Source organism: Chinchilla lanigera, unplaced genomic scaffold (assembly GCF_000276665.1).
Source record: "Chinchilla lanigera isolate Chin_1 unplaced genomic scaffold, ChiLan1.0 scaffold00021, whole genome shotgun sequence".
Classification (NCBI taxonomy): domain Eukaryota; kingdom Metazoa; phylum Chordata; class Mammalia; order Rodentia; family Chinchillidae; genus Chinchilla; species Chinchilla lanigera.
Window position 1 is genome coordinate 24,539,712 of NW_004955422.1, and position 16,033 is coordinate 24,555,744.

The 16,033-nt window shown below is 43.4% G+C and overlaps 2 protein-coding genes across 4 annotated transcripts in view; one reads left to right on the forward strand and one right to left on the reverse strand.

Moving 5' to 3' along the window:
• Rpn2 (ribophorin II) overlaps nt 1–10,728 on the reverse strand; it is a 53,152-nt gene extending 42,424 nt beyond the window's left edge. For both annotated transcript variants that reach the window (XM_005384723.2, XM_005384722.2), the window contains exons 1-2: nt 10,646–10,728; nt 6,258–6,451 (exon numbers count right to left, since the gene is read on the reverse strand). In XM_005384723.2, coding sequence (XP_005384780.1) covers nt 6,258–6,451; nt 10,646–10,658 — 207 coding nt within the window. In that variant the 5' untranslated portion in view covers nt 10,659–10,728. The remainder of the gene's footprint in view (nt 1–6,257; nt 6,452–10,645) is intronic.
• Nucleotides 10,279–16,033, forward strand: part of Mroh8 (maestro heat-like repeat family member 8) — a 62,910-nt gene continuing 57,155 nt past the window's right edge. For both annotated transcript variants that reach the window (XM_013514138.1, XM_013514139.1), the window contains exons 1-2: nt 10,279–10,792; nt 14,156–14,274. In XM_013514138.1, the coding sequence (XP_013369592.1) occupies nt 10,506–10,792; nt 14,156–14,274 (406 nt within the window). In that variant the 5' untranslated portion in view covers nt 10,279–10,505. The remainder of the gene's footprint in view (nt 10,793–14,155; nt 14,275–16,033) is intronic.

Below are 16,033 nucleotides of genomic sequence, written 5' to 3' on the forward strand. Positions count from 1 at the left end.
GTAGCAAAAGCTGAAAATCTAGTTGTCATTCCTTGCTTCCATTCTCACCCCAATGGCCCTGCTGATCTTCCACAAAGCAGGACAGAAATCTTTCCAAAATCACATGATGCTTAAAATCAACTGCTGTTTGAGAAAAGCGCAAAACCCTCGGTGCAGGAGCCAAGGCCCCCCATCTGCCCCCCACTCCTAACACACAGCCCCATCCAGTCCCTCAGACGTAACCTGCTCTCTCTTCCCCATACAGGTCCTTTGCTCAGCATGCTTCCTCTGCTTGCCATCCCTTCCCTCCACTGTCTCCCAGTTAACTCCTACTTTCCATTAGAATTCAGATAAATCATACCTTCCTTCATTTAATAAACACCTACTCAGAGCCTACCACATGCCACATACTGTGCTAAGCACTGGGGATCCACAGCAAATAAAATGGTCAAGTTCCTGCCCTCAAGGAGCTGTAGCCTAGGATGAAGCAGAGTGGGATTTAAACTCAGCCACGTCCTTGGGAAAGCCTCCCCTGACCAGATCACTGTCCCCTCTTTTACACCCATGAAGTCTCCTACTTAAGAGATAGCATATACCTCACCTTCATAAAATACTGTTGTTACAAATAGTCCTGCATGTATTTGATTACATGACTGATGCCTAGCTCTACTTTTAGATAATATATTCTAAGAGTACAGGGACTCTTTTTTTGTTCAACACTAAACCCCCAGGGCCTAGCAGCAAGCCCAGTTCCTAGCAGAAACTCACTACATATTGACTGAGTAGAAGAAATATGCAGCAAATGCTCAGCACACAGGGCAACGCCCCTGTGCAAGGTTGTGGCAGACGGAGAGAGCGCTGGCTCCCTCTGCTGGACTCCCATAGAACTTTTCACCACGTTTGTACAGGCCTCTTAGTACTGTTGGGGCAATTGTCTCTCACTAGGTAAGGAGCTCTGGGGCCTTCTCTGCACCCAGTATGGTGCCTGGCACACAGCAGATGCTCCACCAGTAATGGCCACGTGAAGGACTGTCTCCATTTGCCGCCATCCCCAGTAACTAGCTCAGCGCCTGGCTTACAAATGCCAGGAAATGACTGTAAGAGAAACTTGCTCCCAGCAGATTTAATTAGTGTGCACATCTAACGAGGACCTCTAACAGCTCTAAAACATCTATGTAACTCCTTTTCTTCCACTACTTTTTATAAGTAATTATAAGAACGAAATATGTGACTAACCCATTTGTTTTCTGATGCACAGAGAGCTCTCATTTCTATTAAGCTCAAGTTTATGATTCATCCATTCAACACATTATCATTTGACCACCCTGTGTGCCAGGTACATGCTAGGCAGAGGACAATAGTCTGAGAAAAAAAAAATGTCAATCAGTGAATAATAGTTACTGCAGTCAGTGGACTATTGGTTATCACTGAAAGCTCTAAAAAGTTCACCATCACTGCACTAGTATGTCATGGTTGGATCTTTTTTTTTTTTTAAAGATAATTTGAGATAACTGAATACAGACTTGGACTGCTAATTTTGATAGATTAAATAAAGGGATCACCCAGCCTTGGTAGTGTATACCTGTAATTCCAGAACTATGGAAGGCTGAGGCAAGACTGCAAACTCAAGCCCAGCTTGCTCAAGTTAGTGAGACCCTGTCTCAAATAAAAGAAATAAAAAAGGCGTTGGGATGTAGCTCAGTGGAAAGGTCCTGGTTTTGATGCCCAGTACCATGAAAAAAGAAAGACAAGAAATAAGAAAACAAACAAAAAAATTGACATTACTGTTAAAAGTTATTAAGAGATATAAATAAAATGATACATCTGGTATTTGCTTTAAAATACCCCAGTTGTCAGTAGTTGTGGTGTGTCCCTGTAGTTCTAGCTACTCAAGGAGGCTGAAGCAGGAGGATCTAGGGAAAAATGAAGCCAAAGGTAGTTACACTGTAGTTCAGGTCACACGCCCACACGCGTATGTACGAGATTTCCAGAGGACAGAAGTCCTAAGTCAGCAGAATTCCAGCACAGGCACACCTCGTAATCTCCATGTAAATGCTGTAACTTATACAACCAAAGTGATATGCCACATGGCCACTACTGTATTTTTACTATACACCTGGACTGCTGTAAGGGCTGGCTGGGGGAGAATGCTTCAAGTCTGTGCAGCTATATGGTTAAGCAGCTGGGCAGATAAGGTGATCTGAGCAGAGCAGCTAACGATGTCTGCTCAGTCTATGGCTCTGTGTCTCCTTGGGCTGCCCACATCTTCAGTGAATCTCTCCAATCTGCACTGGTGGCCAATAGTACAGCAAGAGTCGCTGCAGCCCAGGCCCAAGCCAGGGCAAAAATCCCATTAAGCAGAGATGGCTCAGCAAGGAGTTAAAAGAAGAGATATACTGCTTGTAAATCTGAGTACAAAAAGAATGTAAGCTGAGGAGACAATAGAGCTCACAAACACAGCTCGGGGCTGAAAATACTCTACTGAGCTGTGTCTATCAGGAAGGCCCATCTGATGGTGACAGAGAAAACGAAGCAGCAAGCTGCAGCCCACCAAAGCCATGAAGAGAAAGGAGAGGGGTGGTGGGACAGGGACAGGAGCAGAGCCCACTCCAGCAGCTTCAGGCCCAAGTGTGAAGCCCACACCAGAGCATAGTGGAATCTAAATCCAGGTCCAAGACAGACCCAGAGGCAGGCCATGGCCAGGTTGTGGTCACCACTAGAAAAGGAGCCCAACTACATGCTGACAGACTGGCTTACGACAGGCTCCAGGGAACTGCCAGAGATTGTGAGTACAAGGAATGGACAGAAATCATACAAGCGCTGGACATGGGACAGTCACTATCTGATGGCAAAAGTGAAGGCAGGTGGCCAGTGGTGCTTGGGAGGAGCTCAACCGAGGATGCTGGGACTAGTGGAACTGGCAGTCACAGGGAGCCAGGAGGCAGATCTAGTCATGGGACTGAGCCCAGAGCCAGGAGGAGGAGAAAGCGACAGCGACGCTGAAGGGCACAGAAAGGAGTGAGGAATTCAGGCCATAATGAAGCAGAAGCCCAAGCAGACTGAAAACAGCCAAACAACGCGCTGTCAGCACTTTAAAGGCAACTACACTCCAATCAGCAGCTTCCAAAGGGGGAGGCTCCCCAGCGGCAAACAGTCCATACTTGCACCGTAAACTTCCAAGACTACAAGGCCCCTGAAGATGACACCATGCAGGTGTTTAATTTTAATTACGGGCTGGGCCAAAGTGCTCGGTTAGGGGGAGCACCAGAAGACCTAAGGCCTCGTGTTGAGCTTGCTATTCACTGGTCCCCCACAAATACGTAGCATGTGCTCACATTCATGAACACTGAGACAAGACTGTAGGCAGACTTATGGCAGTCCTGCAAAATTCCCAGGGAAGGTGCCCTGCATAGATGACTATGAGGTATACCATCAAAGTGAAACCAACAACTGTGACTCCAGGTGTAGGTCACCTGCCGCCTTGAGCCTACATCACAAACATCTCCCCAGTATCAGGGAACACCCTGGGGTGACAGAAGTTGAGACTGCAAGAAGAGTTTGCCTCCACATAAAAAAGACGGCAATGGATGCTGTGTTGCCACAAGGTTACCCGCACAGCGCTATTGCTGCTAGCCCCACTGCTTTAAATCTGTGGTGCCAAATCACTGCAAGACTGCGGCGTGGTACAGTAAAACCATTTACCTCTTGGTTCTTTTTTACTGAGAGAAAGGGACCAGGGTCCAACAGTCTTCAAGATCATACCCCTCAAAGTCTAAAGACCACCCACTAGGCCCCACCTCTTACATTTTCTACCACCTCCCAGTAGCGCCACAAGCTAAGGACCAAGCATTTAGAGCACAGGCCTTTCAGGACACTTAACCCGGACTACAGCATCTTCTTTTAACTTCCACCACACTGTGAGCTTTCTGAGGACAATGATCATGACAGATTCCCCACTATATGCCCAGGGCTCAGCACAGGTGTTCAGTAACTGAGAGAAAGGGACCAGGGTCGTTCAGTAACAAATGCTCAGTGAATGAGGAGTTCAGACTACTGTAGCCTAAATTGTCAATCCAATAGGTCAAGGTGCCCACCACTCTCCTCAGACAAATCTTTTTCTTTTGAAGGGGCAAGGGTTTGAGACACAGACTCACTGTACAGTTCAGGCTCGCCTTAAACTGCAGCAATCCTCCTGCCTCAGCCTCCCGAGTACTGGAAATATAGGAGTGCACCACCACTCGTGGCTTCCTCAGAGAAGTCTTATAGGAAGCTAGCTCTAAGATTGGAGCCAGGGAAGACCTCAGGGCGGCACTGTGACAAGTAACTCAGGGGCCAGTTGGATGAGTTACCACTCACAAAAACATACTGTCCCTCTCTACTTCCCTGACCTGTTGAACCAGGCATGACCATGTCTTGCATTAAGCAATGATATGAAAAACATAAAAAGAAATGACATGTTGGCCAGGGATATAGTTCAGCAGCACAACTGCAGGCCTAGCAAGTGCAAAGTCCTGAGTTCAATTCCCAGTACCAAAAAAAAAAAAAAAAATGACATGTACCTCTTCTGACCACAAGTTTTAAGTGCCATGCACTCATTTGTCCTCTGCACAGGCTCCAGACAGAGACTGCCCCACCACTTAAACCCCAGGCTGAAGAAATACAAAGCAAAGCATCACTGACTCACAATGGCCATATGGTATAAGCCAGAAATAAATTTTTGCCACAAGCCACCAAGATCTGGAATTGTTTCTATGCCAATACAAGTTATCACAGACAGAAATCTAAAGATGCCTATCCACCCCCAAAATTTTCATCTACTGATTATTCACTTAAACACAAACCTATGAATAGCTATGAAGAGATTTTCCAAGTATAATTAAAGCCCCAAGTTAGCTGACCTTCAAATTCAGAATGTTTGTAGGTGAGCCTTTCTAACAGCAGAAAATTTTCTCTAGATGAACGTAGAAAAGGAGGTCAGACAGACCTGAAGCTCAACATGCCATTGTTGGTTTAAAGGAAGAGGGGACCACATCAGAGGAAATTCAGGGACCCCTGAAAAGCAGCAATGGCAAACCTCTTAAGAGCTTTCAATAATAACAAACAGCTCACAGCACGCATGTGTGCCATAGGTTCGCCAGCACTGCCCTTGGCTAATAGCCAGCAAGGAAATGGGGACCTCAGCCCTACAACCACAGGGAAGTGGTTTCTGCCAACATGAAGCAGATTCATAGCGAAGCAGATTCTTCTCCAATAAAAGCTCAGCCTGGCTAGTACCTTCATCTTGACCTTAGGAGACATTAAGCTGAGACCCCAAGCAAGCCTAACTAGACTTCTGACATGCAGAACTAGAACTAATAAATGGTGGGTATGGTGTTTTATACACCTGTATGGCTTGTGTCTAGATGTCCCCCCAAAGCCTCATGCAGTCACAGGTGGGGCTTTTTCAGAGGTGGCTGGATCTATAGTGTGTGATGACGGACTTAATTCATGATGTAGTGCTAGACTCCAGGACCCTAGGATTAAGGATGTGAGTGCTACTTACCCTAAGTAGTATGGAGAAAATAAAAGGGGCAGAAGGGCGCTGTTAAGGTTCCTTGTTTATTTTGCTACCTATGGCCACCATGAATGGTTGCCCCTCTGTCATGTGCTGCCCTGCCTTGGAGCCAGCCCATTATGGGCCGAAATGTGAACTGTCAGCCAAACAAACTCCTGTGTGAACTGTCAGCCAAACAAACCTTTTCCCCCTTTAACTTTGGTGTCAGGTATTCTGTCTCAGCAACAAGAGAAAAGTGACTAAGACAACCCCTAAATTTATAGTAATCTGTCCGTGCTACTGTAATGAATACAATGCAATTCATTTAACATTTCTTTGAATTAAGAAAAAGTTTTAATTACAATACATCTCATCAAAAGTCAAAAAAAAATCAGAATTCCATGATATAGTAACTGTCACTGTTTAATACATGTGAGTGCCCGCACCTTGAATTTCCTTAGTACAAATATTAGCCACATGCCTAGGCACTTTACAAATAGATATGGTTTTAAATAGTGTCATGGTGCAAATTTCTAGAGGATCAATGACTTGCTTTTCTCTTTCACTAAAAACACCTGGCATGAACCTAAATACACATCAGGTACCAAAAACCCTGCCAAATTCAAATAAATCATTCTTACATTGGATTAACCAGCTTACCCCCAAAAGTACATGAGCGTGAACACAGCAAGGGGATTCAAGTTCTCCTGAGTCGGCTTAGGCACCCAGACAAGAGCAGCCTTACCTTTACATCCGGGACCTGGACCCCGAGGCTGCTGAGTCCCACAATGGAGTAGAAGGCAGATTCCAAACTTGTGAAAGGGCGGTCCAGGGAGGCTTTCAATCTCTCCACGTCATGTTTGGTGAGGTAGTGAGTGGGCGTCAGAGCCTGGGTGCTGACTATGATTGTCAGGGCCAACAGGAAGACAGTGCTTGAACCTTGGGGGAAAATGACGAGTAAATATACTTCACAGGACTCCCAATTTTACATGGAGTTCCAAGAATACGTGCACCAATGTCTGCACACCAGATCATGTGGGAGAAGGTAATGAACTCGAGGGGCAACCTGAAGAGGAGACGGGGGTGGTGAGCCTGGTCTTCAACTGTCTGGACAGTTCTAGAAGCTCCGGGCAGCTACAGCACAGGACTCATCACACCATTCCCATTTAAGAGCATTCATAAATCCTACACTTCTTGGGTCTGGACAGGACAGAACCAATTCTAAGTCCCTACCTGACCCTGTCCACCTCTCAAGCAGATCTCCTTCACTCCAAACATCTGACGCTCTCTAGCGTCTGTTCTTTCAAGGAGCCAAGTTCTTCTCTACCCCTACTCTTTTTCATACTTTCTCCTATTTTAATTTTGCTTATTTTTACTTTGAAACTTCAGTGTAGCTAAGCATCTCTCCTTTAAGAAACCCTCCGTTGAATTAGGTCCCCAACAAAGTAGAGAAGAACCCAGCCCCTCAGCCAAGCTGAAACTGTAGCCCTGCGTTTATCAACAAGGTGACCATGGCAGTTCCTCTGCTTCTTCACATGGTAAGTGGATAAAACAGTATCATCCGCAGAGTTAATATAGAAAGATTTTAGAATCACTGGACATGGTGGCACACATCTGTAATCCCAGCATTCAGAAGGCTGAGGCAGGAGGTTTGCCACAAGTTTGAGGCCAGTCTCAGCTACACAATGAGTTCAAGGCCAACCTGAATTACATAGCAAGACCTTGTCTCAAAACAAGCAAACAAACAAAAACAACAACAAAAAACCACTTCTGAATGTACTGCTTAATGATAAAGTTAACTGTCTGCCACCCATATAAAAAGTATAAACAAGCAATCATATTTTATGGTCCTAAATCCTTGTTTTTAGTAACAAATTTAATTTCAACCAGAATCCCTGAGGAAAACCATTATTACATCTACAAGTAAGAAAACTGAGGACCAGAGTAGCTTATATATAGCCAATCTTGGACACAAACCCAAGTCTAACTCCACTGTTGTTTTGGAGGATATTCTAGAAAGGATGTCTACTAACACAACTCAGAGAACCACCCTCCCATGAACGCGCATCCCATTTAAGACTTGGAGTGCGTAAGCTTACAGAATATGAAAGCCCTTTCAAAAAACACAAACAGTGGGCTGGGGTTCAGTGGTACAGCACCTGCCTACCATGCCTCAGGCCTTAGATTTGATCTCCAATATCACAAAAACAAACAAACAGATCTACAGTGTGAAATACTCATAGAAAATATACTGATTGCAGCCAGTAATCTCAGCACTCTGGGTGGTTTAGGCAGCAGGAAAATTGCAAGTTGAAGCCCAGCCTGGGCAACTCAGGGAGAGCCTGACTCAAAAAAAAAAAGGTCTGGAGATGTAGCTCAGTGAGAAGCCCCCGGGGTTCAATTCCTAGTACCACCAAAAAAAAAAAAAGTGTATATGTGTGTTATGATTAAAATATATAGTGAATGTTTAAAATTTTTAAATTCATTATAAAGATATATTGTCATTAATCCCCTGTAAAATACTCCCCTTCACTTTGAACACCTATTTCATCGTTCTTGACACTTTCTGAAGCACTTCTGGAAGTCCTCTTTTACGGCTGTCTTTATGACGGATGATCAAAAATATGGTGAATGCTCCTGCTGAGTGCCATCTCACAGAAAGGCAGGCCTGTAAAAAATGTTAAGGTTCGTCCTCATCTACCTCTGGCACTGTACAACTTCTGGCTCTTCCCCAAATTGACCATGAAAGGAAAACATTTTGAACTGATTCAAGACACTACGGCAGCCACAACAGCACAACAAAAGACACTGATGAAGGACTTTCAGAACTGCTTCACCAGTGACAAGAACAATGGCATAAGTCCATTCCAAGCAAAGGGAAGTATTTTAAGGCAGATTAGTGGCAATGTATTTTTTTACTGTAATAAAGTCTTTAAAATTAAAATTCACTGTATTTTTCAGTCATGGCACATATATTTATACATAACACGTATACATTTATACATTTTATACACACACACAGAATGCTATGATGAACCAAGCGCTATTTGGGGTGCTAAAAATACAGCAGGAACACCCACTTCCATACAGCTTATATTCTACCAAGTAAAGAAAAACATCACACAAAATAATTAAGAAACACGATTATCACATAAGACAAAAAGTATTAGGTAGAAAAAAAAATAAATCACCAAAGGGATGTCTGAGAAGGGATGTCTGCTGGTTAAATACAGTACTATGTGTGATGGTCCAAGGAAGAAACAGATATTAAGTGTGGACCAGGAAAAAAACTACCTCAAGAAAAGCAAGTGCAAATGCTGAATCAGGAGCATTCAGGGCATTTTTTGAAATCACCAATGTCGGTATGGCCAGAGTGAGGTAAGCGAAGGGTGAAAAGAGACAAGTGACAGGAAGCCGAGGTAAATCCAGAGAGCCTGGAATGCCACTGAAGAAACTTCAGCTTTTACTCAATGAGACGAGAGTTGCTGGAAAGTTCTGGGCAGAGGTGTGATTTGACTTAACAATTTAACAGGATCACTGGATTGAAACAGACAATATTGCATTGAGAATAGATTATGCAGGAGCAAAAACACAAGGATACAAGTTAGACTACTACTGCCACAATCCAAGGGAATAGACAAAATGGTGGTCTGAACCTGGGCAACAAGACAGGAAGTGCAAGAGGTAGTAGTCACAGTCTGGCTAGAAGTCAACTTAACGCCTTTAAGAATTGCTAACAGATTTAAAAGAAAGAGGTGTCAAGATACTAATGCTGGGCCGGGCGTGGTGGCCGACACCTGTAATCCCAGCACTGGGAGGCTGAGGCAGAAGGATCGTTTCAAGTTCAAGAGCAGCCCATGCTACAAAGTGAGGCTCAAGGCCAGCCTGAACTGCATAGTGAGACCCTGTCTCAAAAAGACCAAAAAAAGAAAAGAAAAGACACTAATGCTGAATCCCCAATACCTATTGTACATGCATATACTCACTGTACTGCAATCTAGTAAATAATTACAACGATCATTTTCTCAGCTACAAATTCCCCTAGCACAGACTCTCTGCCCACCGCATCCTCTCACCTTTTACAGCAGTAACTTTTGTAACTACAACTTGAGCACTTAACAAGTGTGGGGTAGTGCCAAACTATTCTAAAAACCTCACATTCACTGAATCATTAACTACTCAACATTAACTGAACTGGCTATCTTCTGCGGTTTTACAAAGAAACTGAGCGTCAGAAGTAGTTACCTGCCCCTTCCTTGAGGCAAAAACTGACTGGAGAATCAAACCGCAGGCAATTTGAGTCCAAATTCCGAATTAAACCACTTCATCCTCCATTTCTCAACTAGGGAAGCAATGAGCCCAATCATTGTGTTACCTCGGCAGGTTACTTCCCTTCTCTGGGATTCCAACTTCTCATCTGCCTAACGGTAGTAACAAGAGCACAAATCCAAACTGTGATGAAGACATGAGATTTCACCCCGCAAATAACCACCAACGCAGTAAAGTTTATTAAGTGCTTGCTTAGTGCCATGCACTATTCTAAAGCAGGCAGGGAGATTATCTCATCTAATACAGAACTCTAGAAGCAGATAATGGGACTAACTTATTTCACTGGTGAAAAACTGAGGTGCAGAAAGGTTTAGTAGCTGGATCTGGGCCACATAATAAATACACGGCAGACTCTTAAGTTTGCTTCCAGAAAAAGCTGAGCAATTTTCTTGCCTGGTTACTGAAATGAAACAGAGGAATTAGCCAGAAGCTCACACAAAATGATAGGTGGTTCCGGGCCAGCTCATAGGTTTGCCGCCAAGAACCAAATGAATGAGGAAAGCCAGGTCTAGGTTAGGAACGGCCGCAGCCCCACCGGCTGGGCCTCGGGAGGACCCGTAGCTCCGCGTTGCGCCCCCTCCCCCAACCCCCCTACTGGTAGTGGACACTCCCACCAGCTCGCAGCCCTTGGTCAGACCATCGACCCCTAAAAGAGCCCAAGCCCATGCCCCTGCCCCGCAGGGAAAGGAGATCCCGCCTGGTCAGCTCCCGAGTGGCCGGAACTAGCGTCCCACGGGCCACAGCCCACTCCCCAAGACGTGCCGGCCAAGGAGCCCCCTCGTTAAGCCATGCGCAGCCTCTCACCCGGCGGCGCCATTCCTCCGAGCAGGTCCCACCGGAGCCCGGTCCGCAGGCTGACTTCCGCTCGGGAAAGTGGCTCTACGAGCGCGCCGGAGGGGACACCAGGGACTCCCGGCAGACTCCACTTGCCGGGATGGGCTCTAGACACAGGTCAGTCTCCGCGGTCACGCTGGGCCTTGCAGCTCCCAGCAGCCGCAGCGAGGATGCCAGTCCGCTCACGCAAAAGGCCTCGGGGTGTCCGCGTCCAGGTCTGACTCCCCCCCACACCCCGGCCCACTTGGAACCAACCGCCTCGCAACGGTCCTATTGTGGATGCTACCCGGATGCGATTGAACAAGGCCTCAGGATGGGCCAAAGACGGGGCCGCCTCTGATTGGCCTGCTGCGGTGATTGGCCGACCGCTCTGTCATTCACTTTTCTCTCGGAAGCCCGGCCAATTTTAAAGGAACCGGAGGGGCCCGGTGGCAAGGGGAGAGTAGTGTAGACCAAAGGTTTTTTTTTTTTTTTTCCTGTAGAAAATTATGGCAGTTTCCTCCAAAGATGAAGAGTTCAATTGTTAATAATTGACCTGCTGGGTGAATTTTTATCTGATTTGCAAAGCATATCAGTGATTCTTTGAATAACCGAGGAGCCTATAATTTTTCAGGTTTAACAGATTCAAACATGGAAGACTCATCTAAACACACAGTACTAATAGCTCCAACTATTGAGCATTTACAATACAGCCCAACAGTGTACCAAGCACTCTATATACATTATTTCATCTATCCCTTATCACCATTCTATGATGTGAGTACTGTTACTATATTCATGTAGTTGGTTGATTGATTGGTACTTGTGATTGAACCCAGGCCATTGCACTAAGCTACCTCCCCAGCCCCCGCTTGTGTGTGGGGGAAGCAAAATCAAATCTGTTAGGGTGGGTGGTAGGATGTCTTTTGTGACTGCTACAGCTGCTATGCTCAGTTTGGGCTGAAATAGAAAGAACAGAAGCACAAGCAGGAGATGACAAGAGACAAAGGTCAAAAAACAGCTCAGTAGGGGAATGTCCTGGACTAGGTGGAGAGACCCTGCTCAAACAACAACAACAAATATATAAATCAAACCAAAGCTAGACATCACTGTATTTCCACTAATCAATATTTAAAAAGGCCAAAAATATCAAATGTTGGCAAGGATATGGAGTAACTGGAACTCTTATATACTGCTGGTGGGAATTTAAGTTGTATCATCATTTTGGAAACAGATTGGCAGCTCCTGTATGTGTATATGTGTGTGTGTATGTGTGTGTGTGTGTGTGTGTAGAGCTCACTATGTAACGCAGGCTCACCTCAACTTCAAACTGATCCTCTTGCATTCCTCAGCCTCCAGAGTGCTAGGATTACAGTGTATGCTACTATGCCCAGCTAGCAGCTTCTTAAAAAGTCAATTTTAACCTGGGCACGCTGCCACATTCTTATCATCCCCACTACTCAGGGGACTGAGGCAGGAAAAACCCACATTCAAGGCCAGCCTGGGCAATTTTGACTATTTCGAAATAAAATTTTTAAAAAGATGTAGTAATGTACACCTGTAATCCCAGCATTTGGGAGGCTGAAGCAGGAGGATTGCCATGAATTTGAGGCCTTGCCTGAACTATATAGTGAGTTCAAGGCTAGCCTGGAATACATAGTGAGACCCTATCTCAAAAAATAAAACAAAAAAAATGTATAAAGAAAAAAGAATAATTATACAGTGAAATTTTACACCAGCTATCCTGTGAAAAAAAGAACATAACCAACCTAGTGGAATGGCCCATGCCTGCAATCCCCGCACTCTGGGAGCCTGAGGCAAGAGAATCCCAAGTTCAAGCCCAGAATGGGCAAATTAGTGGCTTAGTGAGACCCTAAGACCAAAATAAAAAATAAGAGAGACTAGGGCTATATATAGGTCAGTGCTAAGGCCCTAAGTCCACTTCCCAGTACCACAAACACACACACATGCCATAATTATAACTTTGAAGTCTTCTGAACCTACCCATTCCATTCCCTTCCTTCACATCTAAGAATCTAACAGCTGCCCATCTTGAAGATTACACTGTTTCCTTGCTTTTTTTTTTCATAATTTTCCATGTATATTTATAACTCCCAGAAGTATTTTTATTAGTTTTGCTTATAAGTGGAATTTACTGCATATTTTTTCCCATTGACTTTCTTTCTTCTCTCACCATTGTGTGTAAGTTTTGTCTGCTTTGTTTTGTATATCTAGAGCTCATTCATTTTATCTGTCTATCTGTTTTGCCATTGAAGGGCCATAAGATGGCTCCAGTTTTTCCTATGATGACAATTGCTATGCACATTCCAATACATAGTCCAGGTACACATGTAGAAGTTTCACTAGAACATACTCTTAGGAGTAGAATAGTAAATCATAGCATATGCACACCTTCAACTTTACTAGACAATGCCAAGTCATTTCCAAAGTGATTCTATCAATTTATACTTCCAGTTGCAACTGCAATGCATAGAATTTATTTTTGTTATACATCTTTATAACATTTAATATTCATGCCAACATTAAAAATTTTAAGCAATATGAAAGTAGAAAAGCTAAAATTTTTCCCCAATATTTCCACTCCACAAGTGTTTGGTGTTTGCATGTTTTTCTACATGTTCCAAAATTTATATATGTATATATGTATGCATATGTACGTGCATACTTTCCACTTTTGCAAATATACTGTTTTCTGTAAAAGTGATATCGTATCATAGCCACTGTTTGGCAACTTGCTTTTTTATTTATTAATCTATGTTAAACATTTAATAAATGTAGATCTACTGAATCACGGTACCAATTTTATTGAGTATTATTACATGCTAGACATTGTTCTAGGCTCTTGGGGTACACTTAAAGCAGCCAAAGATCTTTGCCCTTAAAGCTCTAAAAAGATAGAGCTTACATTGTAACAGGAGGAAGTAGCTGATAAAGCAGTGAACATCCTAAGTGAATGAATTCAGCTGGGTGTGTAGCTCCATGATAGATTTTGTAATTAGCCTGTACCAGGCTCTGGGTTTTGTCCCCAACACCAGGAAGTAAATAAATAACTATTAAAAAGTAGTATGTGGTACGGAAGGAAGAAAAAGTAAGTAAGGGCAAGATTGGAAAGGGGTTGTTCTCAATCTGTTTCTGACAGCAGCTTAGTATTTCTCACTGATCCCATTCATTCCTTATGACGGTGACAATTTGTAGTGCTGAGGATAGAAGGAGGGCCATGTAGATAAGGTTTTTTCATTGGTGGAGTTTACAGTCTGATAGGAAACAGTCAAATGAACACAAATGAATAAGGTAATTGTTTTTGATGATTAAATGCTACAACAAAAAAGAGTAACTGGGCTGAGATGGAAAGAGGCTACTCAATCTAGATTGATGACCAATAATGCCTGTCTGAGAAGGGAACATTTAGGCTTTCAGTTGAATAATGAGACAAAAGCAGTTCTGAAAAACTAATTGATAAAATCCCTTCTCCATTTCTAGGATCTGTGATCAAGAAGAAGTAGTGATTCCCTGTGGTTCTGATGATTTTGGAAGTGTGGATTTGGAATTGGGCAATTTGGAGGATATTAAAAAAGACTCAAGTAGTAGTGAACTTACAGGTAAGAAAAGGAAATTATTTTTAAAAAAGAGATAGTGCAAGGGGTAGGAAATATTTTTTCTTTGTAGTGCTGGGAATCAAACCCAACACCTTGCACGTGTTAGACAAGCACTCTACCACTAGGTTACGTCCCCAGCCATTTATTTTTAAGTCAAGCCAAAGGGTATTGATTGAATACTTACTGGGTGAGCAACAATTTACAATAGATTTGATACTTGACTTTGAGACTTCAGAATGTGGTTGGAAAAATAAGATAAAATACATTGTTCTAGGCATACCAAAAACTAGAATCAGTCCTGAAACAAGTGATCTCACAGAACCTCCAGCTGAATGTGCATGCTAGAGGGATTCTGAGAAGGGAAAGGTAAGTGTGGTTGACATAGAGTGGGAATACTCTATGCAAAAGGTGGAGTCTGGACTGGCCTGCAGAACAGCCTTCTCTCATTTCTTCTACAAACATTCATTGAGTACTGGTGCAGGCACACAGTGTTGCATACAACTGAATCAGTTCCTGCCCTCATGGACCTGACATGATAGTGCAGAAAAGACACCAGAAAAAGTAAATAGATGGTAACTTAAGTAATTACAAGTTGTGGTAAGCACTATGGAAGAGTTTAACCAGAGGCTAAGACAAAAACTAAGGACTAAGGGAACTTACTCTAAACTATGGTTGTCAGTGAATAACTATAGGAGATGCTACTTAAATCTAAAGGAGGCTTCAAAGAGATAAGAAAGGGCAGCTTATGAGAAGTAGAGGGAAGAGCATTCTAGATAGACGGAACAGCATGTAATGAGCTAGGAAAGATTTTGGTGTGCTTGAGAAATTATATTCATTCATTCATGCATTCACTCAGTAAATATTGAAGCACTACTGTGCTCTAAGCCTGATCTACCTGCAGAGTATAGCAGTGAACAAATGGAAACAGTGTACTTATAGATAAATGTACAGTTAAACTCAGTGTAACCTGCATGATGGGGAGTGGGGGCTCAGAGTGGTTATAAAGAGGTTTATTTGTGACTCAGAGGACACTTCACCAACACAGGCAAATAAAGGATCTAGGATGGGCATCCTGGGTCTGAGACCTGAAGTACAAGTAGGAGTTAGCATGGCAGAGAGAGTTAAGGGGAAGTGGCAGGAAGAAGAAAATGCAGGTGGAAGGGATAGCCCTTGCAAAGATCAGACATGAATTGAACATGGTTTCAATTACTGCAATTAGTAGATTTCAAGAATGTGGTAGGGAGTGTGAAGAATATGCAGAAGAGTGTTCAGGAGACCAAAAGTAGAATGGTTGAAGACTACAGATGATAGATGCGTTTAAGGGGAAACAGTAAGACCAGTAACCCAATATGAATGAGAGATTTTATGTTGGAAAACACAGGCAGTAAGGCTATAATGACACTGTAAAATTTATAAATGCCATTGTAATCATTGTCACTCACAAAGCAAAGGAATTATATTTGATGATAACTTCTTGGTGTTAGCTCTATGTCTGCCAAATGAAGGAGGTTCTATTATCACTCTCAGTTTGGGAATGAAGAAAGAGGCCAAGAGAAACTAACATCACACAGGTCAGAATGCTAAGTAGACACCAAGGCAATTTCCAAGCGGAGAGCCCATACCCTTGATTGAAGTATGGTATTTCCCAGTTCAAAAAAGAAATGTCTGCAGCACTCACTTCAGCCTGGTCCAGTGGGAAGAAACAGTTATCCACAAAGGGCTGGACTTTGCGAGTTTTTTTTTTTTTTTTTTTTTTTTTTTT